The following is a 24535-nucleotide window of genomic DNA, read 5'->3' on the forward strand; positions in this document are numbered from 1 at the left end:
CATTGTTATTATTATTATATTATTATTATTATTATTATTATTATTATTATTATTATTGTTATTGTTATTATTATTATTATTATTCGATGTATGTACCTTTCTACGGAATGGAAAACAGCCTCTATTCTCGTTGTTCTGCGGTGGATAATTTATCAATAAGTCTGGAGTAGGCGTGTTGTTAGGACCTAGCACATTCAGTTCCTTAAAACACTCAGTCTCTATCATCTGTAAGAATAAAAGATACAGAATTTCCTTATAATAAAGACTTTTGGTCATTCCCTTGTGGTCGATGAATACCGACATTAATGATCTTTATGACGTGTCGTCACTTAAATGTACAAGAGTCAAAGGTTTGGCATTTTTATTGGTAAAGGTCAAAGGTAATCAACCGTATGAGTCTCTCCTTTTGCACAAACACTTTGTTGTATTAGTTAGTCACGATATCATAAAAAATTAATAGAAAATTATAGAACGAGAGTTGTGTGTCGAGTATGTTTGAACTGTTTTTTTTTTTTCTTTTCTTTTTATTTACGAGATTTACCTCGTTTTGCCAAGGAATGGATACGCTTCCCGTGTTAAATTTACTGTAAAAGGTGTCGTCCGTGGCATCGAGATTAACACCTTTCACCGTCGAGAATTGCTCGATGTCTAGGACGTCTTTAGCGTAGACAGCGTGAGGCTGAAATAGAATGACTTTTCTTTTTTATTAGGTACATTAAGTTAGATCAAGTCAAGAAATATCGATGGATTTATTTATTATACATAAAAGTCGAGTCATAAAATACATAAAAATGTAACTTTCATCGACTGATTAAATCAAACTGATATAATAAGAATATTAAAAACGGAAAGGTGTGGAAGATATAAGAATAGAGAGAAAGAGAGAGAGAGAGAGAGAGAGAGAGAGAGAGAGAGAGAGAGAGAGAGAGAGAGAGAGAGAGAGAGAGAGAGAGAGAGAGAGAGACAATCTATCACGACACCTACTCACATCCGGCACAAATGGCGGTTCCCACATACCAGCCTCGACCCTCTTCCAGTTTAAGCACTGAAAGAAACTATGAAGTTTGACCTCCTTCGCCCCATGTCTGCCGCACTTGCAGCCCAATCTGTTTTTTGGACTTTTCTTGAGTAACTGCTGGCAAAGGCTCTTAGCTTCCTCGGTGAATTTGGATGAATACCTTTCTTGATCTTCTTTAACTCTTCTGTCGACTTCCTCGCGTTTAACCTTTTCTTTTCTTGCTCTGAACGGAGCTTGACCTTCGATCATTTCGTACAGAAGACAACCGAAACTGAACCAATCAGGTGAAAACGTATATTTCTCGTTGTCGATCACTTCAGGTGCCATGTAACCAACAGTTCCAACTCTACCGCGTACCATGTCACCCTCGGTAATCTCTACAGCCAGGCCAAGATCAGATATCCTAACGTGACCATGATCATCGAGTAATATATTCTCCGGTTTACAGTCCCTATAAACAATACCTTGAAGATGCAAATGCTCCAAACCGCATACAACCTCGGCGGCATAAAATCTAGCCCGGTTAATATCGAAACCTGGTTCACCGCCCATATTATAAATATGAAACTTCAAATCACCCCCATTCATAATCGTCAAAACAAGACAGAGGGCATCCTTGGTTTCATATGCATAGGCTAACGATACAACGAACTTAGAATTGATTTTCTGTAGTATATTCTTTTCAATCAGCACCATAGCCTCTCCCTTTCTCTTCTTTATCCTCTTCTTCTCCAGTTTCTTACAGGCATACATCTTACCGGTCGCTCTGACCTGGCAGGCACATACCTCACCGAAACCACCTTTACCAAGGACTCTATACATACGGAACGTCTTGTAGGTTACCGGTTGAGCCTCCAACCATTTCCATTGAAGATACCTGAAAGATAGAGATAGTTTAGATGCGACCTCGTGTCTTCTCGTGGCATCTACTGTAAAGGTTACGATTTACAACCTTTACATATTGTAATCAATAATAATCTTTTTTTCTTTTTCCCTTTTTTTTTATTGTTATTTTTTTTTTTTTTGTTATTCGCTCCCTATAGACAACTGTATGAAAATTGTACAGATATATCAGTATCTAGATTTCTTTCATTTTTTATTTTTTCTCGAAACGCGCACACAAAAGATTATTACTACTCAATGATCACAGTAATTGTTTCCTACGGAAACATCATAGTTTTACTTTGTACCTGTAAAAATAGAAACTGGTTTGAAAGGCCGAGAATGGTTCACCAGCGAGAAAATTTTTCACCGTTTGTGCGATCTCAACGAACAATTCTTTTCCACCGGAGCTTAATCTCTCCTCGCATTGTGATATCAATGAATCGTTCAAAATATCAACCACTTCGGAGCCTTCACGTTTCAGGTACTGTTCGAATAATTCCTTTGCTAGTTCCATACGATTTTCATCCATCTCGATCTCGTATTTTTCAATAGCATCCAAAAAAAGATTGTATCGATGATAGGCCGGTTTCTTGTTCTGGCAAAATTGCCTGAAGAGAAGTCTTCCGATTGGTTGTTGATCCACCACATACCCGTACCTAATGTCTGATAAAAAGAATAAAAAAAAATAAAAAAAGAAAAGAAGACTTCATCATTCATTTATTAACTGCTAAAACTCGTATTATAAAATAATGATAATAATTGATTTATGTATTATGGATTTCTACTAAATGAATGGTTGTGTCAATAATCTCATTAAAACTATTTCATTCGGTAGTACGGCGTAACAATTATGTGAGTTTCACTGCGGTTAATAATTTCAACGTAAACAATCATTGCAATTTCATGTTCGACTTCGCTCGAGAGAAATTTACGGGGAAGGACAACGCCAATGTAAACGAGCTTTTCCACGCGTGAAATACATACTCCCGTACAAAGAGAGGAAGAGAGAGAGAGAGAGAGAGAGAGAGAGAGAGTAGAGTAGATATAGTAATTACACATCTAACTATATATATGTATATATGTGTATATACTCTGTATCTACGTGTATATGCTTTTATGTGTGTGTATATGTATATATATATGTACGTATGTATGTATATATATGTATATAAGTATGTATATTAGGAGGATGAGAAAAGTAGAACGCGAGATTATTCGACATGGTCATAACAAATATTTATATGGAAAATAGGAATAAAGAACTTTCAAACTCATTTGGATAATGTGATTAAATTTTATCGATGTTCGCGGTTCGATAAATCGAATTAAACGAAACCCGAGTTATTTATTTTTTCTTTTTTGCTTTTTTATTACATTGGAAAATATTATAAAATTTTTTTCGATAAAATTATAACTGTTTCTGGGATAAACATATGTGATAATTATTTTTGACATTTAAAAGTTTTCATATGCAGAAATTTTTCCAAAAGTAAAATTATGATCGATATAAATAATAAATACTTGTGATAGATATCTGTCGAGCAATATTTGTGATATTTGAACGCTTTAGAAATTTTCTTACGATATAATTACGATCGGTATAATAAATAATAAATATGTCGAGTAAATATTTTTAGTATTTAAAAATATATAAAATCAATTAGTATTACAATCTATATTTCTATGATCATATACGGAATATTAAATGAAAATATTTGTTTGATTAATCTTATCTTCGTTTTTAAACAAATAATAATTTGAACGATCCTTTTACAAGGTACGGGGTTTCGGCAAGATTCAATAATCTCGGGCGAGGTCAACGAAGGGTCACACGTTGATTAACCACGAGAAGCATCGATGAAAGAGGGGAACCACTGCTCTGGAGGAATATTTTATCAAATGTAAAGAGGAGAGAAAAAGAGAGAGAGAGAGATATATATATATACACATATACGATGTGTCCTACTTTGACGAAACGAAAGTTCCTATTGTTGGACATGTTAGAAAAAACTCGTGAATTGTGAAGGCATAATAACTGATATGTTGATCTCTATCTGTCGAACTAACATAAAATATGTATTTCAAAATAGACGAGGCATCTCTATACGCCCTTTTTACATAGAACTTTACACACATTTGTTTTATCAAAAAAAAAAAAAGTTAAAAATTTTTTTGAAAAAGTGGATGAACTATTCGACAAACCTATCTATCCGTCGAACTAGCATAAAATGTGTTTCTCAAAAAAGAAAAGAAAAAAAAAAGAAAATAAAAAGGAAAAGAAAAAACACGACATCCGTATACACGAATTTTGCACGAGAATTTTATACGAGTATTTTTTTTTCTTTGCATCAAAAATATGTAGATAAAAATTCGTCGAAAAAGTGGATGCAATATTTGACATATTTATCTATTATTTGTCGAACTAACATAAAATATGTATCTCAAAGAAACGAGATATCTATATATGTGAGAATTTTATATAAAATTTTATACGTATCTCTTTTCTTTTCTTTTTCATATTTAATAGGATAAAAATTCATTGAAAAAGTGAATGCAATCATTTGACATACCCAATTTATCTTTTAGGCCGATGCATTGGGAAATGTGTGGAAACTGAAGTATCTTCCGCCATTTCTTACTCTTTCCTTTGTTGCTGTCACCACCGCCTAAAAAGAGGTATAGAAAGAGAGAGAGAGAGAGAGAGAGAGAGAGAGAGAGAGAGAGAGAGAGAGAGAGAAAAGAGGAAATATATATATAAAAATAAATTAAAAATGAAACAATTTATCAAAACAATAAATAAATAAATAAAAATAAAAATTATAAAATACTCTCTGTTTCGAGAATCAAATGAATTATCAAAACATATTTTTGATTTATTCGAATATTCGAAATAAATGTCGACGCGAGTCTTGAATTATTTCAAAGAAAAAATAAATAAATAAATAAATTAATTAATTAATTAAAATAAATACATAAAAATTACAAAACCTTATTAAACTCGCAGTCAAAAAATATTTACGATTTATTCGAACATTCAAATAAACGTCAACTTATGTATCACGCTCGGTCTTATATCGAACGTTATAATAATCGATAACTATAATAATCGATGAACTAATCGGAATACATAGTATCGACGTTGGTCGATGGTGGTGGTTGAGGCGTGCCACGGGTCTCATCTGGAAAGGCCGTAATTACTAGTTTCGTAATTAGCGCAAAGTGGAAATAACGTTGGGTTTAATATGACGTCCGATCAATGGACTCAACCATTAATATGTATACTCTACAAAGCCGTACATTTTACAATCTTTCTCTTTTAATAATAATAGTATTTCATAAATCCCGTTTTCTCTTTTTTTTTTTTGGTCTCTAAATCGGATCAACGAAATCGCTTTTTCTCATTCATTTTTTTTTTTTTTCTTTTACTTCATTTTATTCTTTTAAACGATACACAGATTATTGGCTTACACGAAACATTGGATATTGAATTTTTTTGTTCAAATTTATTTAATATTATTTAACGAATTTTGTTTTTTTTTTCCATTTCTCTTTCTCTCTATTTTTGTATAATAATCTTTTTTTTTTAATCATTTTCTTTTAAATAAAAAATACAATGCAAGCCGATAATCGTTTTGAAATTTATCTTCTTTTTTTTTCTTTTCATAAATTTTTACAAAGATTTCAAAACAACGATGATGAAAAGCTCGTGATATAATATTTGATTTAAACGATTTTTTTATTTCTATTTCTGTATAATCTTTAATTTGAATGAAAAATAGAAAATAGAAAGAATTGTCAACAATTGTTTTTAATTTATGTTAATTATCTTCTCTCACAAGGATTTTAGAACAACGGTGAAGTGAAGCTCGTAATCCAATATTTGATAAAGTAGCTGATCAAAGTTACTCTTTGAAAAGCTCTATCTCATCAAAATGAATATATAAAGGCTTCCTAAATCATTTAACTTTTTGGATATACATCTCTGACGGTATTACGTTTTATACATAATATAGTTTGAATTCAAGGTATTAAAGTGATTTTAAAAATCGATTATACTTTTTCGAGATCTTTTAGACTAATTTCTATTTCAAATTATAAAATTATAAGATTTACTTGTAAAACATCTAATGGCAATCCTAAAAAATCTACAAAAAGATTAATTGATCTTTAAAATCTAGATTTTTAGAGGATTAAAATTTTAGACCTTAGGATCTTTTGATCCACCCTATATCATCATAGGCTGATTCGTCATAGAAATAATAAAAAAATTGATGACGTATTCTTCTGCGACTCGGAGATCATACTAATGCATATAAGTTTCTATACATGTATCAACGTCCGTTCGTCTATCTTTGCAATTAATCTAAATGACCTAGTAAACTGTAAAATAGTTAAGTTCTCATTAGATAAACTTAGCAAAATGAATTCAAATTGTATTGATTCTATTTCGAAGAATTTTTAATTCAAAGAAAAAAAATATATATATATTTAAATTTTAATTATTGTTTTCATAAATGTAATTTTGATTAATTTTCTCCAAATTTCGGATAAAACTATATATTTAAATTTTGATATTACTTTTCAATTTAATGTCTAGTGATATTTATTTGATAATTAGTATGACACATATATAAATGTTCGTTATAATTTTGATAAAAATATAAAATTTAATAAAAAAGTTGGAATCGTGGAAAAAGGTTTCACAATGCAATTCGAATTTTCGTCATAACCATTCGATTCGTGTGTATAAAACTTTCATATTCATAAAATATCTGGATATATATAACTTAACTGGTTTTCGATTTCAAATTGAACACGTTCTATAGAAATCGCATTGATGACGTCGAGAGATTTTATCGATTCTAACTTCACGATACGTGTGTGTGTGTGTGTGTGTATGTGTGTAATTCCAAGCAAAGTATATATACATATATAGAGAAATACATACACACAAAGACACGTATACGTATATTATACCCACATATACAAAGATGTGTTGTTCACGAACAACAATCTCGATTTTCTTGGCTATCTTTCCAAGATTTTCTCGATATCGATACTCTCTCAAGAAAAAGAAGGAAACGAAAAAGATTTTAAGAGTACGGTGTAGAAATAAAAAAGTAAGAAGAACAGAGGAAGAAAAAGAAAGAGAGAGAGAGAGAGAGAGAGAGAAAGAGAGAAAAAGAGAGAGAAAATAAATTGAAGTTAAATTTAAAGGCAAAACTTGAAAGACGTAAATCAAACGTTCGTTCAATTTCTCGAAACATTTGTCACTTTTGTCTCGTGCTCGACATCAATTAATAACGAAATTGCCATTTCTTGTAATAAAAGACATTATTCTCTTTCACTCTCTTTCTCTTTTTCCCCCTTTCTGTCTGTTTTATTTGTTTCATTTTTCTTTTCAGTAAAAATGTAATAAGAAAATAATGACAAAGTGAATAAAATTGAAGAGAGGAGAAGATAGAAATTGGATGCTGCGAAAGTAGATATTATATAAAATGAATAATAAGAAAGACAAAGATACAGTTTATCTCTTTCTCTCTCTCTCTCTCCCTATTTTATACACATACATATACACAGAGATAGAGAGAGAGAGAGAGAGAGAGAGAGAGAGAGAGAGAAAGAGAGGAAGAATTTTTCTTGATGTTACACTCGCAAATTTTCTTTAACTCATCTTCATCGTTCTAATGTCAAATTTTTTTGCCACTTTTTCAATAGCAAACGAAATACAAAGAAAAGTGGTCGCTACGTTATATATGTAAGTATATAGATATGCATGCGCATCGATGTGTACATATATATACACATTTCATTTAAAGTTTTCTCTATTTCGTTTCCACGCTCATTCATTTCTCCTCTCTCGCGAGTAGTATATCTTCCTCGCTCGAGCGACGTGTCTCGTTCGATTCATTTTAAATGCGACACGAGACGTACCCAAAGAGACATTTATTTCTTTCTTTCCATCTATTTCTTTCTTTCTTTCTTTCCTTCTTTCTGCCTTCCTTCCTTCCTTTCTTTCTTTCTTTCTGTCTTTCTTTCTTTCTTTCTTGTGGAACCGACAGAACGGCGACCACGACGTTTATTGAATTTTTAGTTTCTTTCTTTCTTTCTGTCTTTCCATCTTTTTTCTTCCTTCCTTTCTTTCTTTCTTTCTTTCTTTCTTTCTCTTTTTTTTTTATCTTTTTTATTTACTTTTTTATTTACTTTTCGTTCCTCTTTCTTTCACTCGTTTGTCTTTTATTAAATCGAACGTAAAGTTTATTATAAAAAATCGATTGATAGTTCAATTAGATTTTCACTATTTATATCGATGTAGATTTCAAAAAATTACTCTATACAGGATTAATATAATAAATGACTATGTAATTATTAGCTTGTATTTTTTTAAACGGTCTAAAAACAGAAGAAAGAGAAAGAAAAAAGGAATTTATCGACCCAACACTTAAATTCCTACCCAAGACTCTTGTCCTCCTTTCGTAGAAATAAGAACGATACGCAAAAAGAAGAAAAATAAAAAAAAATAAAAAAAAAAAGATATAAAAAAGAAAGAAAATAAAGGTGGAAATAATAATGTAAGTAGTTATGCGCTAAAAGGAAAAGTGGGAAAGAAATCTGATGAAACAGAGAGAGAAGGTCAACGAGAAAAAAAGAAAGGAAGAAAGAAGAAGAAAAAATTAATAAAAAGAAAATAAATAAATAAATAAAAAAGAAATTTGAAAGAGCGACCTTCTTTTTTCCTTTCTTTCTTTCGAATCCATAATTGGAGAAAGAAATGTGAGATTTCAAGGGTTGAAATCATTTTACCCTCCTTTCAACCCCTCACCTTCCATCTTTCTGTCGCTCACCCCTTCATGACTAAGACGATAACGAATTTCATGGAAATGAAAACTATTCGTTGCATGTACTTTATGTACGTAAGAATACATAAGTATGTATGTTTGTACATATACGCATCATACATACGTACGAGTACATATATAATTTATACATATGTATTCATGGCTTGTGATGATGAATGATGAATTCGTTCGGGACACGCCAGAACTTGTTTTTCCTCTCGTTCAAACATTCCGTTCATCTTCCACGTAATTGCACGCGAGATACTATGTACACATATGTACGTAGTATGTACTTATGTATGCATAGGGTGGGTCAAAAGTTCCTAATTGAGTCAAAAGTTTCCTAGATGGTATTAAAGACAGATTAAACATTTATTTTATCAACGTTTATCTTTGAGTTTTGTTGGATATACGTAAGATTAACGTTATCGCATTAAAATAAATTTATATTTGTTTGAAATTGTAACAAAAGTTTTTATAAACCCTTTCTATTTATCAAGTATGAAAATATAAAAATATAGTTTCTCTTCTATTTTTATTTTATTTAGTTTTTCCTTTTTTCTTTTTCTTTTTACTTCTTCTCTTTTTTTACAGACCAATCTCTCTTTCTTTTCTCTTCAGATTATAAGCCTAATTGGAGTCCTAATAATTTCTCGAGAAAGAGTGATTAATTTTTAAGATTCACTTAGGAACTTTTGATTCATCCTCGTATATACATAATATGTGTGTGTGTGTGTGTGTACAATTAGCGAATGCAACCGTGAAGCTGAGAAAATTGGAAAGAAACTTTTTCCGATTTCTTCTTGTGAAACTTTTACATTAATGATAAACGATGATAGATAGATAGATAGATAGATAGATAGATAGATAGATAGATAGATAGATGGATAGATGGATAGATGGATAGATAGATAGATAGATAGATAGATATAGATAGATAGATAAATAAATAGATAGATAAATAGATAGATAGATAGATAGATAGATAGATAGATAGACAAAAAAGGAAAAGTTTAAATGATCATTAATTTTTAGAGGACATATTAGAAGAAAATATCAATAGATAAATTAGTTTAATTTATGTATCATAACAGATTAAAAATTTATGGAAAACGGAATAATTAAAAGATTTCATTTTACTATAAATAAATTACATTTTCATTGATAAATATTATTTTGCTTCATTTTTAAAATCGATATATGTATATAGAATGGAATTATAAACGAAGTTGAAAATCAAAGCTCGTCTTTGTAACGTTGCAACGAATATACGTAGACTCGCTGAGTCAACGAGTTTACGTTCGCAAAAAATATCATTTAAAGATAATTCTTTTATGATTTGAACAAATTTTTTATCTTTTCTAAATACCATTAAAATATTTTCTTCGTTATACCAATGTAAATGCATATATAGTCATACAGTCTCTATAATCAGATTTAATTGGGGACATTTTATGTATGAAGTATTATTTATGAATATAATTATATATTAATAGTTACTATTTACATATCTGATATATCAGATATAATAGCATAGAGTATATATATATATATATATATATATATATATATATATATATATATATATATATATTATGTATATTATGCATGTATGTATGTATGTATGTATGTACGTATGAATGAAACATTGAAAATGACTTGCAAATGATATTAGAAACTAATTCGAAATTAGTATAATAATTTCTATCAAACTTCAAATTGTAGAACTCTTCATCAGTTCAAACTTGGAATTGGACAACTCTTTGTCAACGATGTCAACAATGATGATGATGATGATGACGACGATGACGACGTCAACAAGAAATAAGGTTTGCTAGCGAAAGGAATAATTAACTTGTTACTTGAATGGCTCCGCGTTCTTACATAATTTACAAGCGGTTCATAATACGGTTCTCGGTCGAGCTTCACTCTCGTATTTATACAGTTTACCAAGGCAATGTGATTACAAGGCCATTGACGTCGTTGGAGCATCTCACGCAAACCCATTTACCTACTTTTCCTTAACACGCGAGTTCCTTGTTTTCTCAACAAGTTAACTTCAAATCTTAATTGTCATTATGTACTTTTTTTTATTTTATTAATAATCCCTGGCCATCAAAAAGATCTATAAAATATTAATTACGAAGTTCGATATTATTGCAAATAATGTTAGGACTCTTCTTTTTATTTTTATCAATCGCTCTTTCACGCAAAAAATTATTCATTCGTGAAAATCGCTTAAAATATAGTGTACAAAGTTATTGCTATTTTATTTTATAGGAATCTTAATTTTTATTGTTTTTTTTTTTCTTCGTTAATCGTTCTTTATCAGAAAAATTATTAGATGATAAAAATTGATTAAATATAATATATGTATACGAAGTTCAATGTTAAGGTATAAAATATTAGAATTTATATATATTTTAATTTTTCTTTCTTTTTCTTTTTTTTAGTCTCCTTTCTTATTCTTATGGTTAGAAATAAATTTGCACATCTATTGGATAAATTTTATTGGAGTAACGAGTCCAAGGAATGTGATATCTTTAACCTTTTAGAATGAACTTTTCGCTCTGAAGATAATGCGAGCCGTTAAATATTACAATGGCACGAGATACACCGACGATCGGTGTAACATGATTTGCTTTTATAATGCGAAAGTAAACTTCAGAAATTAATTCTTAGAGAAAGATCTTCGAAAATTTTAATTTTTAAATGAAAACTTTTTTATTAGGAAAGTTAAGTTTCTTTTTCAATTTTCATATGTTTAATTACTTGATAACGAAAAAAATCTCGTAAAGATTAAATTTTCACGGTCTAAAAATCATAAAAAATTTTTTAATTAACGAAGTAATAATAGAAACGTTTCGATTTAAAAAGCTGCATTTTTCTACAACTTTTATAATTCATATCGTTGATTACTCGATACATGAGAAAACTTCTACGAGATTAAATTTTCATGTATTTCGATTCGATCTTTCGAAATATAGAATATTAAAGTAAGAGATATTTCATTTCAAAAAGATCGAATTTCTTTTATATAAAATATCGTTGATCGATATAAAAGATCGAATAGAATTACTCGATATAGAAAAAAAATCTCAAAGTTATAAAATTCTCATTTATTTTTTAATCGATATCTACAAAAAACTCAATTTTAACGTAAAAAGAGATGTTTCAATCTATAAAAAAAAAAAAAAAGAAAAGAAAAATATGATCGAATTTCTTTAACATATAAATTAATATTTTTTAACATACAAATTACTTGTACGAGATATAGAAATAAATCTCAAAGGTATTGAATTCGTAATATATAATATTATATATATATATTTCGAATCGTTCTTTCATCTAAACTCTTTGGTACTTGAAAGTTATTTTCAGCATACCTTTCATAACTCTCTACTAGCATTTAGTTCGAAAGGGACACTCCAGCCACCGGCTAGAGAGTTTTACGATCGTGACGAGGAAATAGATTACGAAGGTTCTTTTTGAAAACGTTGTTTTCATAACTAATGCAATCTGTATACGTCAGAAAAAGAGAGTAAGAGAGAGAGAGAGAGAGAGAGAAAGAGAAAGAAAGAGAGAGATAGAGAGAGAGAGATACATATACATATATATTTCTGTGGCATTTCCTTAGTATGGCTCTTACACTCTACGATGCTTCGAAATGGCAAGGACTTGGTTCTTTGTGGGTGAAAGATTCCTCACATTCGTTTCGTAAATCGTTTTAATTGCAAAATAGAACTACAAGACATTTCACTATCTTTTACACCGTAATTTCTTACACCGCGAAATAAGTATATTTTCTTGTCCTCGCGGTGAATAATTGATTAAAATGTTGAATCTTTACCGTCGACTATTAATAAAGAAGTAAAATAATAATAATAATAATAATAATAATAATAATAATAATAATAATAATAATAATAATAATCATACTAAAATAATAATCAAGTCTAAAGAAAATATTTATTTTAAACGAAGAAAAAACTTGGAAAGAATTCTCTTTCAATTTTAAATATTTGTATGTACGTAATATCATTCATAAAATTGATCCTTAAAGATATAATTTCTTTCTATTTCTTTTTCTTTTTTTTTTTTTGTTTTAATATCAAACGCCACTTTCTATTTTCCTCGTTTATTTCCTACTTTTCCACTACTTCTTCACTTTCTACTTATAAAATAGTTTTCAACTTCTTTACCCTTTACCACCCCTTGCCTCTTTTATTCTTGGGAGGTTTAGTTTCCAAGTCCAAGTTATTCCCAAAGGACATTCTACCATGCTATTACCTACTCGAATACTCGAATTCTCGTGACAACGGACCATAGGCCAAAGTTTTCGTGCACTTAGGTATTTAAGTATAAATACCTAAAAGGAAAATGAAGCAACATGTTGCAAGTTCTAAACTTTTTCTATTTGTCAGATTTAAAGGGACAAGAAGAGAGAAAGGAAGGAAGAGAGAGAAAGAGAGAGAGAGAGAGAGAGTCTTATTAAACGTCTACCTGAACTTTGTTCTTTGCATTCCCTAATTAATAATACTATAATTGAAATATTAAGTATTTTTAAAAAAAGATATTTTAATATTTTATAGCATTATGTAACACACACACACATATACATACATTTTGATGTGTTACGATATTAATTATACTATATAATAATATCTATTAATTAATATAACAAATATATCATTTATATATATTTTATATATATGTATATACACCCACATACAGTAGCTTTTTATACACCTATATATATATTTGTGCTATATAAATTTATATATTATATAACTCTTTTTCTTTTTAATAGGATAGAAAATTATTAATTTAATAGCATGATATAAATTTGCTCTCTTTCCTTCTTTTTCTTTTTACATACTATATATATATATATATATATATATATATATATATATATTCTTTCTATTTTCATTTTTAAAAAATTACATGCGTGAAAGGAAACGCGAGAGAACGTATCGATTCGTGGAAGATATTGGCTCGGCGATCACAATGCATCGACCGGTAGTGAAAAGCCCGAGTCCTTTCGAATGAAATTCCGCAGATAAATGGACTCGCCATGAGAACGAAGATGGATACGTAAATGTACGTAGAAACACCTACGCAAATCCATCGTAAATCCCAACGAACGTTCAATTCGCGAATTATTGATTTCTCCGAAGCTAATAATACGCAAATCCGCTTAGTTCGGACTATTTCCTAAAGCGATGTTAAACCTACGAAATAATACGTGAAAAGGTACAAAGAGAAAAACGAAAAAAATCAATTTTTAACAAATTTTCTTCCTACAGATAAATTTTGTTTTGATTCTATTTTTATTTCTTTTTATTTTCTCAATTTCTAATTAATTCTTTAGAATGAATTTTCTTTTCTTTTTTTTTTTTTGTCAAAGATATAATATTAAAGATATAATAAAAGAAGAAACGTATAAAACGTGGAAAATATAAAGAAGATGATAAAGCGAATAAACTTTTTCAATAATTTTTCTTTAATGAACTTTATTGTCAACTAGATGAAATAATTAGAAAGACGTTCGACATTCTTCGATTATTTTGCAAATCTACGTAATTCATATTGAACATTCCAAACGAACAGATACGCTTACGTTCCAGCAACGCAGCGATCGATCGATTCGTCGTTCCTCCCATTAATATACCCGTCGTACAATTTCGTTAAATCGCTAATGTCCATCGTATGAGGATGAAAACGTTTTATACGTTTACTCACTCGTTCGTGAGTTATCAATAACGTCATTTTGTACTATCCAAAAAGAAAAAAAAAAATACAAAAAAGAAAGAAAGAAAACACACGTCATTAGTAATTCGTTTGATATTTTATTGCGAGAGAATTGACGTGTCTATCAAATTTTACATTAAATGCATTAAATAATAAAGTATATTTTATATATTTATAGAGAGAGAAGAAATTGTTAAAAAGAAATTATTGTTTTAATAGAATGCTTCGAAATGATGGAGAGAAAGGACAAAAGATTAAATTTTGTTGATTTCAATTGTTTAAAAATTAAACTAAATTTGTTAAAAAAAAGCTTTTTTAAAAAGAAAAGTTCTTTTCTTTTTAATCTAAGTACTTCGAGATGATATTATAATTACGTTTGTTAAGATTCTTAATTTATATTATTAGCACAAAATAAAATTAAATTTATTATAAAGAAATTCTTAATTAAGATTGTTTAAGATTAAATTAAAACTAACTTCATTAAGATTCATAATTCATGTTATATTATTCAGAAAAAATTAAATGGAGTTTATTAAGAATAAATTCTTAATTTAAATCGTTTTGAAATTAAGTGACCCCCTCGACTTTTTAAAATAAAAATTTTTTATTGAAATTATTTAAAATTAAACGATCCAACTTTGTGCGTTAACACTCTTAAATTCAAAATATTTAGAATTAACTTTTTGTTGTTTCAACATTTTCAATTCAAATTATTTACAATCAGATGATCTAACTTTCTTTTATCACTCTTTATTCAAATCATTAAAAAATAATAAATTAAATGATCTATAACTTCGTTGAGCAATTTTTTATTCGAATAAATGATGCCAAATTAAATATGAATTCATTAAATTAAAATTGTTGAATCAATAATAATAATAATAATAATAATAATAATAATAATAATAATAATAATAAAAGTGAAAAAATTTTGAAAAAAAGAAAGAAAAGGAGATAATATAAATATAATATAAATATCATAGAAAAAAATTCTTACCTTCTCTCGCTTTGAGGTACACAGTGTTGGCCACGATGTTCTCCAACTCCATCAATTCCAGCTTGATCGAGTTTTCGCGGCCGAATCAGGAGGGAGAAGGGTGAGCTAGGATAAGCTCGGTACGAGGATCGAGATGGTGGACGATAACGAGGATCTAGAAACGCTAAAAGTAGTACCAAAGGTACTACTACGAGCGTTGATACTCGAACGATATGTCCTTTCAAGACTTCTACGATTCGATCTCTTCTCGTGAGGATTTTCACAACCCCGTCGGGTCCAGCCAACCGAGCTCCCATCTGCGGGACTCCAACGAAATGTTTTCGAACGAATCAATGACCTTAATTGAGTGCTCTTTCTTCTCTTCGTCCTCTCCAAAAGAATATTTGAAAAATGTATAGAACAAGAAGAATAAGCAGAAGAATAAGAAGAACAAGAAAAAGAAGAACAAAAATAAGTGAAATGAGGGACAAAATAAAAAAGAGAGAAAAAGAGAGAGGAAGAGGAGAATTCATTAATCTGTAATTTTCAAGGCCGGTCTATATTCAAGATGGATCATCCACTCGTAACACATATCGCTTATTATCTATAATATAATAGTCACCAAATATTATCTCAGTTTCCCTTTAAATCTTTAACTTCGATCTTTCGATAAATGATCAAAGATAAAGGAAGATTTTCTGATTTGATAAAATACTCGTTAACATTGGCACGTCTTTATCTTCTTTGTGATCGATGGAGTCATCGTTCGCCTCATAGATCATGAATAATCAATCAATAAAAAACGAAGAAAAATTAAAGAAAAAATTAAATAAAAGACAAAACAAAATAAAATAAAACTAAACTAAACTAAGAAGCAGAAACGAAAGAAGAAGAAGAAGAAGAAGAAGAAGAAGAAGAAGAAGAAGAAGTAGGGAAAGAAAATGAGGAAGAAGGAAAGAAAGTGGATAGAGAAATAATGAATAAAAGCGCGAAATGCGCGTTTATCGACTGTGTTTCATCGTCCTTGTCTCTCTCTCTCTCTCTCTCTCTCTCTCTCTCTCTCTCTGTCTCTGTCTTTTTCTTTTTTTCGTGACGTTTGCCAAAGATCCTAACGCAAAAGCTTGAGAAATCTTATTGGCTAGAGATCAAAAAGGACTTGTTTTCTCGTTTAAATTCAGGGCGAGTTTCTGTTTCTCTCTCTGTTTCTCTTTCTCCTTCTCTCTCTCTTTCTCTCTCTCTCTCTCTCTCTCTCTCTCTCTTTCTATCTCTCACTTTCGTTTGCTAGATCTTCTTTTAATCGAACAAGCTCCCTCACGTGTATCCACGGTGTGTGATGATCCTTTTTAACGCACGATCCTTTGCACACCACTTTCGTGGCATCGCAAAACTCGATCCTCGTTTCTTCCTCGATTAGAAATGAGATTAGAAACGTTTCTATCCGAGCTCGACTCTTCTTCTTTTTCTCCTTCTCTTTCTCCTCCTTTTCTTTTTTCTTCTCTTTTTTTTCTATTTCAATCTCTTTTTCAACGAAGTATCAAGACAACGAATTTGTCTTCCTTCGAACATATCGTACACACACGTATATATATATATATATATTTATTTTATAATATTCACCAACACAAGTCAATATGACAAGCAGCTAATTTGATTTCTTCTTTCTTATTCTTCTTGTTCTTGTTTTTATTCTTCAATCTTGTTTCTTTTCTTTTTTCCTCCTTTTTTTTTCGATATCCTGAATAATATCTTTTGGATATAAACTAAAAATCAACGACGGATTTTTCTTGTTTCTTTTCTTGTTCCTCGAAGATTCAACAATGTGACGTCGTCCATCGACGAGATTTCTTCTTTTTATGATTGGACCAAAGGACGGTGAGGAAATTTCTTGAAAAATATTCACCTGAGAAAAAGAAGATTATTCGTGATTGTCTCATCGATTGTTAATTTCATATGATGTAAGTTCTCGTTCTCTTTCTCTCTCTCTCTCTCTCTCTCCCTCTCTCTCTCCCTCCTTCCTTCTCTTATTATTATTCGACTCGCGTAGGTTTTTCTTCTTCTTTTTTCCTTTTTTCTCTTTTCTTTTTTTTTTTGAGATAATTAACATACGATTGACGTCAAAAACTACGTTATCGATCGTTGGTATCGAAATTCTCCGCTCGAATTGAAATCTATTTATTCAAGTATTGAAAAAAAAAAACTTTTTTATAAAACCGTTCATAAATAATTAATTAAAAATACAAAAAAGAAAATAGAAAAAAATGACGATATTTATTCGATTGTTTTTAAAGAGGATAAAAAAAAAGACATTTCAATGGATCGTATTTCGTGAAAGTATTATGGATGGATCGTCGTAGTCACGTTTGTGTGTGTATATATATATATATGCATACATGCTTATATAAGCTATCCACATGCATGCACGCACATGTATACATACGTTCTGCAAGAAGGTACGCATTTATTATTATTCTCATTATAAGTTGAAAAAATCGCTCGTAAAATAATTCATTGATGATCAAAGAAAAAAAAAAAAGAAAGAAAGAAAAAATAACGAAAAAGTGACGGGTTTTATTCGATTCATTTCAACGAGGACGACAACGACAGAAACAATAACAAAAAAAAAAAAAAGAAAGAAAGGAAAAAAAAAACATTTCAGTGAATCGTATTTCACGAAAGTATTATAGACGCGCCATCGTAGTCACGTTTGTATATATGCATATATAGCTATCACGCACATACACACATACATACATCATATATACATACATCCATACATACATAAATACATATATACATACATTCTACGAGAAGGCACGCATTTATTATTATTGTTCGCATTTGCATTTCGCAGGCGAATCCCGCGACACGATACGTCGAGGTGAGTGCATATAATATCTATGTGATATGCGAAGCAGGTGTACCGAGCGGATAAAGATAACGATGCGTCTAACCACCTGATACACCTGATACCCAGAAGTAATCCAATAACCTTTTTCATCGTGTCTCGATACGACCGTCGATGAAATAGCTAACCAGCCCTCTCTCCCACCCTTCTCCTTCTCCTCCCTTACTCCTCCCTTACTCCTCATCCCTCATAACTCCTTACCCCTTTCCTCTCCTACGATCGTCAAGCTTGCATGATGGGTTGCACATTTTCGTGAGCATGCAATATTTTAAGTTAATTTTCATAGTGTTCCCTGAATCAAATTACTGTATAACAAAGCTTCTCGTGTAACAACACCCTCTCTCTCTCTCTCTTTCTTTCCTTCTTTTTCATTGTAATTACACATATATCTCTATCACGCGTATATAATTGGTATTATATTATTAATAAAGACACGTGATAATTAATGACGTGAAGTTCCTTTTAATAGCTTGTTTCTTTATGTAATACGAAGTATACACGTGATCCGATCGTTTTGTATTATTAAGTATTAATAAAAAAAAAATTGTTACACGTCAAACATCTTGCATATATACACATAAGATATATATATATATATATATATATATATATATATATACATATATATAAAACATATATATATATACACGCACTAATTTTGGATTATTAAATATTAATAAAAAATTAATACGTAAAACACCGCATACATAAATTTTTTTTTGTTCAATTCATTATTAGTATTTATATTTAATAATATAAAATTAGCGATGGTTCGTGTCTAATTCCTTGTAATACATACTTATATACTTATATACACACAAATACTTATTTGAAATTATATTCATATATTCTCTGGAAAGAGAGAAAGAGAGAGAGAGAGAGAGAGATCTCGACGAGGTCGGAAGCCCACGTGAAAATTATCTCGAATAACTTCCGACCAGACGATGACGAGTACGACGAACGACGATCGTTCGACGTCAGAACAATCATCGTTCTCAGTCGTTTAATAATGTACGAATGTACATTTCGTTATCAAAATGTCGAATATCCATTATTCAAATCGATTTGAAATTTTCGAACAAAATTAGGAAGTAATAATAAAACAGGAAAAAAATCGTTTTCGAAATTGAATGAAATTTCGATGATATAACAGAAAGGAAGCTAAGCGTTATAGATTAGTACAACAAGAAGAAGTATAACAAATGATAATTGGATCCTCTCCAAAAGGATTCTAAGCTTCTAATACGCGACTAATGAAAAGTATTACAAAACTTCTAAATTAGATGACGTTCTCTTCCGGATAAAAAAAAGTCTATTCGAGCTAGACAATATGCATAAGTACTTACTTACATATGTCGCACCTTGTCTTTATTACACAACTCTGACGAAATATTAAACGGAATATAAAATTTTTTCCTCGTGTCCTTTACGGTCACGCGATTATATTTTTTCTTTTTTTAATTTCCTCGACTTTCTTCATTTGCAAAAGAAATTTTTTTTTTCTTTCTTTTTTTTTCCTTTTCTTTTTTCTGTTTTTTTCTCTTTTCTTCTTTTTTCAATTAATCTACGATCCGCGATTACTCTCCGTTTTCTTTACTAATTAAAATTGTATTACAGCGACGGAATATTAATGGATTTTTTTGCTAGAGTCCTTTTGATCACGTGATTACATTTTTAATTCCTTTAATTTCGACTTTCTTCTATTTGCAAAGAATTTTTTTCTTTTTTTTTCTCTCTCTCTCTCTCTTTTCTTTTTTCTTCAATTAATCCACGATCCAGGAATATCTAACTACTCTTTATTATTTTTTTTACTGATTAAACTTGCATAACAGCTACGGAATATTAATGGATTTTTTCCTCGAGTTCCTCTGGTCGTGTGATTATATCTTTACTTCCTTTCAATTTCGACTTTCCTCGGTATAATAAATTTTCCAATCAATTTGCACCTAGTGCGAACTTCTTTCTTCGCTAATTACAATATATCTGAATATTTTTATTTGATAATATTTTACTGGATAGTTATCGGGATATAATATTAAATAATAATGCCAGACGATAGACGTGACAATGTACGCGATTAAATTTTATTTATGATTAAATTGTTAAAAGAATAATAACAATATAAAAAGAAAATGAGAAGATTTCTCTAAAATGATTTATGTATTAAATTTATTTAATCGTATGACGGGTATTTCCTCTTTCTTTCATCGAGGAATCAAGTAGAAAAAGAAAATGTTGACCGTTTAGAAGGTCTCTCTTTATCTCTCTCCCCTTTTCTTTTCTCTCTCTCTCTCTCTTTCTTTATCGTTGACCCTCACTCTAATTTTTCCCTTTTCCCGAAGGAGCAAAAGTCAAAATTTCACGACGATGATACATTCGAAAGAACAAAGAGACACAAAATGAAAACGAGAAACAAATAAAGAGAAAGAAAGTGAGAGAGAGAAAGAGAAAAAGAAAGAGAGAGAGAGAGAGAGAAAGAGAGAGAGAGAGAGATTGAGAGAGAGAGAGGAAGAAAAATTTATTGACATAATACAGTACATGCGAAAAAACAAAATAGATAAAAAGAGATTAGGGCGAAGTGAGAAAAAGATAGAAATAGAGAGAGACGTTTTCGCGCGAAATATCTATCTTTGTTTTACTATTTTTTCTTCGTTTCGTTTTCGTAATATATTTCTCTCTCTCTCTCTCTCTCTCTCTCTCTCTCTCTCTCGCTCTCTCTCTTTGTGCTTTTCTCTTCTATTTATATTAGAGATTTTTATCGTCCTTTTAAACAGACATAGGTTGTAGTATATATATATTTTTGTCTCTCTCTCTCTCTTTCTCTCTTCCTTTCTCCTTCTATTTGCATTAAAGATTCTATCGTTTTTGTCTAGACGAGATAGACAGAAATAGAAAAAGATACATGAATAAGGAGCAATGTAAAGGAATATCGTAGAGACCATAGCTTTCACCGTATGAAAGAAAAAAGAAAATGAAGATTTAGGCATCGATCTTCTGCGTTGGTGAATATTGCTCGTCGTCTAATATCCTTGTCACATAAATTTCCTTGTAACACCGTTATCCCGATGTTTGACAAGAATCGACCGTTCCAATCCCTCTACTCACATCCTACTATCCCCTTCCAACCCCCTACCCCCATTTCTCTCTTTGACCTAGGAAAACGATCGAACTTCTTTTCAACTGAAATTGAGCTATCGATCGATTATCAAAGCGTTCGATCGATCGATAAATCGATCGTAAAATAATCGATTACTTCGTATTTCGTACAAGTAACAATCTCACATCTTCTTAAATAGTATTACTATTGAACTATCGATAAGAGTCGTAACGAATCATAAGATTATTATCATCTTCCTTTCGTTCGTATAGAAAACAAAATTAAAATGTAAAAATAATAACATAAAAATAGCTAGAATATAGAAATAATAATATAGAAAATTGTGGATTACAAATAGAATAATAGAATAATATAAAAATTTTGACACTTTCTTGTTTATAAAAGTAAAAAAAGCATTATGAAAATATAGAAGAATAAAAGTGTTAATTCGAATAAAGTAATGAAAGTTGTGGGAGGAAAATACAATAAAAAAAGAAAGTAAAAGAAGAAAAATGAAAATAAAAGAAAAAGAGGAAAAAAACAGTCGAATCGATAGTACGATACTCGACTAACGTGAGAAAATCGCCGGATATAAGCTCTCGTTCGAGATTTCAAGAGGACGCGAGTAGATTAGGATGAGGTTAACGTCACTCGAAGAGACCCGGCTCGACGTGCGTGTCACGCACATGTATTGAATGCACGTGCATAGCGTGCATATACGCGAGGAAGAGAAAGAGATGGAAGCGAGAGATATGTAGGAGAGTGGTTAAGAAGAGGATAGAGAGAGAGAGAGAGAGAGAGAGAGAAAGAGAGAGAGAGAGAGAGAAAGAGAGGGAGCTCTGTTTTATCGACGGAGTTAGTCGTACGTACGTAACGAACACGAGTCACGAGCGACGTCGAAACTCATCGACATTGAAACTCGCGTGGTTCAACACGAGACACACGAGTCAACGACGAAGAGAACGATGAAACGAAAGATGGTGTGTGTGTGTGTGTATGTGGTATAAAGAGAAAGAGAGAGAGAAAGAGAGAGAGAGAGAGAGACAGAAAGAAATAGATAAAGAGACAGAGTGGGAGAAGGAGAAAATAAAGGGGAGGGGGCAAGTACCGTTCGGGTACACCCGGTATAACGCAACCGTATCGACGCAGAGGAGCGCGCGATCGTAAGAGCGAGAGGAGACACGATGAAGAAGAAAACGCAATGGCTGCCGGCACCGCTGCCGTGAGGGAGCGCGCACCTCTTTTATTTCTCTTACTTCGTATTTGCACGTTAGTTGTGCGCTCTCGAACTTTATGCCGGGTCACTCGTTGTCGATCCTTTTGTTGTCGAGTTGGCCACGAGGAAACAGGCAGAATGATGTTTCTCTTTTTCCTCCTTCCGTTTTTGAAGGAGAGCACGCGTATCCGACGATGCGGTCCAGGCCGGTTTGCAACGATGCGATTCGTCGGTTATCGAACCGCGGTCCACCACCACCACCAGCACCACCGCCAGCAGCACCGGCACCACCACCACCGCCACAACAGCACCGCCACCACCACCACCACCACTACTGTCACTACCACCACCACCACCACCACTACCACCACCACTACCACCTCCTTCTCCTTTTATTCCTCTTCCTTCACCACCCCCACCTACTTCTCCTACTCTACTACACTGCTACTACACTACTATACTACTACTCTGCTCCTGCTACTACCGCTGCTGCTACTATACCACACCACCACTACCACTACTGCTACAATTTCTTTCTCTTCTTCTGTCGTTCGCGCTCTCACACAGAACGTGCGAAAAGCTAAGAGAATGGACGGACAGAGACAGAGAGATAGATAGAAAGAGAGAGAAAGAAAGAGAAAGAAAGAGAGAGAAAGAAAGAAAGAAAGAAAGAAAGAGAGAGAGAGAGACGGTCCCTCGTGATCGTCTTTTAAAGCGCCCCACAGGCACGACTATTGTAAACGTCGAAAGTCTTGCGTGTACCGTACCGTACAATGGATAAAAACCGACTGGCATGCTCCGTGGCTGTGAGAGAGGCGCGATGCACCGCCACCGCCGGTCGCCGCCGTCCACCGCCGCTGCCGCCACCACCACCACCACCACCACCACCACCATCACCACCGCCACCGCCACCACCGCCGCCACCGCCACCGTCGTTGTGTCGCCGCCACGGACGAGTTGTCGACGTGGTGGTGGGGAGGACGAATGGCAGAGGACGAGTAAGGATGACGCGCGAAAGCGCATGCCGCGCTCTTCGTTGGTGGGACGAAGAGAAATTATAAGAGAGGGATAGACGCGCGGACGTCGACGATTGGGCGTGGTAGAGTCCCTAGTATAATACTGTCTTCGGCGGTTGTTACCTCGATGACCGCCATCTTGGAGAATCGTCGTTTCAAAAAAAGCCCGCCATTTTCAAAATTTTACAAAGCCACGATGTGTGTTACATATATGTGTGTGTATATATACATATATATATACAGACATATGATACGCGAAATCAGGGATCGTTGTTCCTAGTTTTCTAACGATTGACATAGCGAGCCGGTCGACGTTCCAGTCGATAGTTCCGAGAATTTACGAGAGATATCGCGACGTTTTAGGTCGCGCGACATTCGAATATTTTATCGATTTTGGAAAAGTAATTTTATTGATTTTTGTTTGTTATCATTTTTTGTTCTTTTCTTTTTTGTTACTCTTTCTTTTCGTTTATACATAACACGATGACAATCGTTGTTGTTGTTATTATTGTTATTATTATTGTAATCGCTTCAGCATGACAGAATAATATTAGAAAGTACATAGATTCATAGAAGTGGTAAGATCGTCTTACGAATTCACCTGCGAATCGTAGTTACGTACTTACTTTTGATGTAAACGTCATAACGTATACGTACTCGCAATTTATGGTGTCCATTGTCCAAACGAAAAAGAACTCTACTGTCCCACTTTCCCCGTTCACGCTATACAGACGATCCTCTCTCTACAATCGTAGGAGTAGTAGACATTGACGTATATCATCGGACATACATACGTCGTACGAGAACGAGTTTATAATTTATAGATTGG

General features: G+C 31.8%; 1 protein-coding gene across 4 annotated transcripts in view; it reads right to left on the reverse strand.

Annotated features, from left to right (window-relative positions):
• LOC127063573 (G protein-coupled receptor kinase 2) overlaps window positions 1-22960 on the reverse strand; it is a 29723-nt gene extending 6763 nt beyond the window's left edge. The window contains exons 1-8 of one of the 4 annotated variants that reach the window (XM_050993541.1): window positions 22731-22958; window positions 16745-17372; window positions 15494-15860; window positions 4474-4569; window positions 2209-2566; window positions 989-1895; window positions 542-679; window positions 97-225 (exon numbers count right to left, since the gene is read on the reverse strand). In XM_050993541.1, the coding sequence (XP_050849498.1) occupies window positions 97-225; window positions 542-679; window positions 989-1895; window positions 2209-2566; window positions 4474-4569; window positions 15494-15545 (1680 nt within the window). In that variant the 5' untranslated portion in view covers window positions 15546-15860; window positions 16745-17372; window positions 22731-22958. Of the gene's footprint in view, window positions 1-96; window positions 226-541; window positions 680-988; window positions 1896-2208; window positions 2567-4473; window positions 4570-15493; window positions 17373-22730 lie in introns of all 4 variants that reach the window. The other 3 variants (XR_007781416.1, XM_050993551.1, XM_050993559.1) reach the window with 3 other exon arrangements.
• Between the last annotated feature and the right edge of the window lie 1575 nt (window positions 22961-24535).

Source organism: Vespula vulgaris, chromosome 1, assembly GCF_905475345.1.
Source record: "Vespula vulgaris chromosome 1, iyVesVulg1.1, whole genome shotgun sequence".
In the NCBI taxonomy this organism is placed as follows: Eukaryota; Metazoa; Arthropoda; class Insecta; order Hymenoptera; family Vespidae; genus Vespula; species Vespula vulgaris.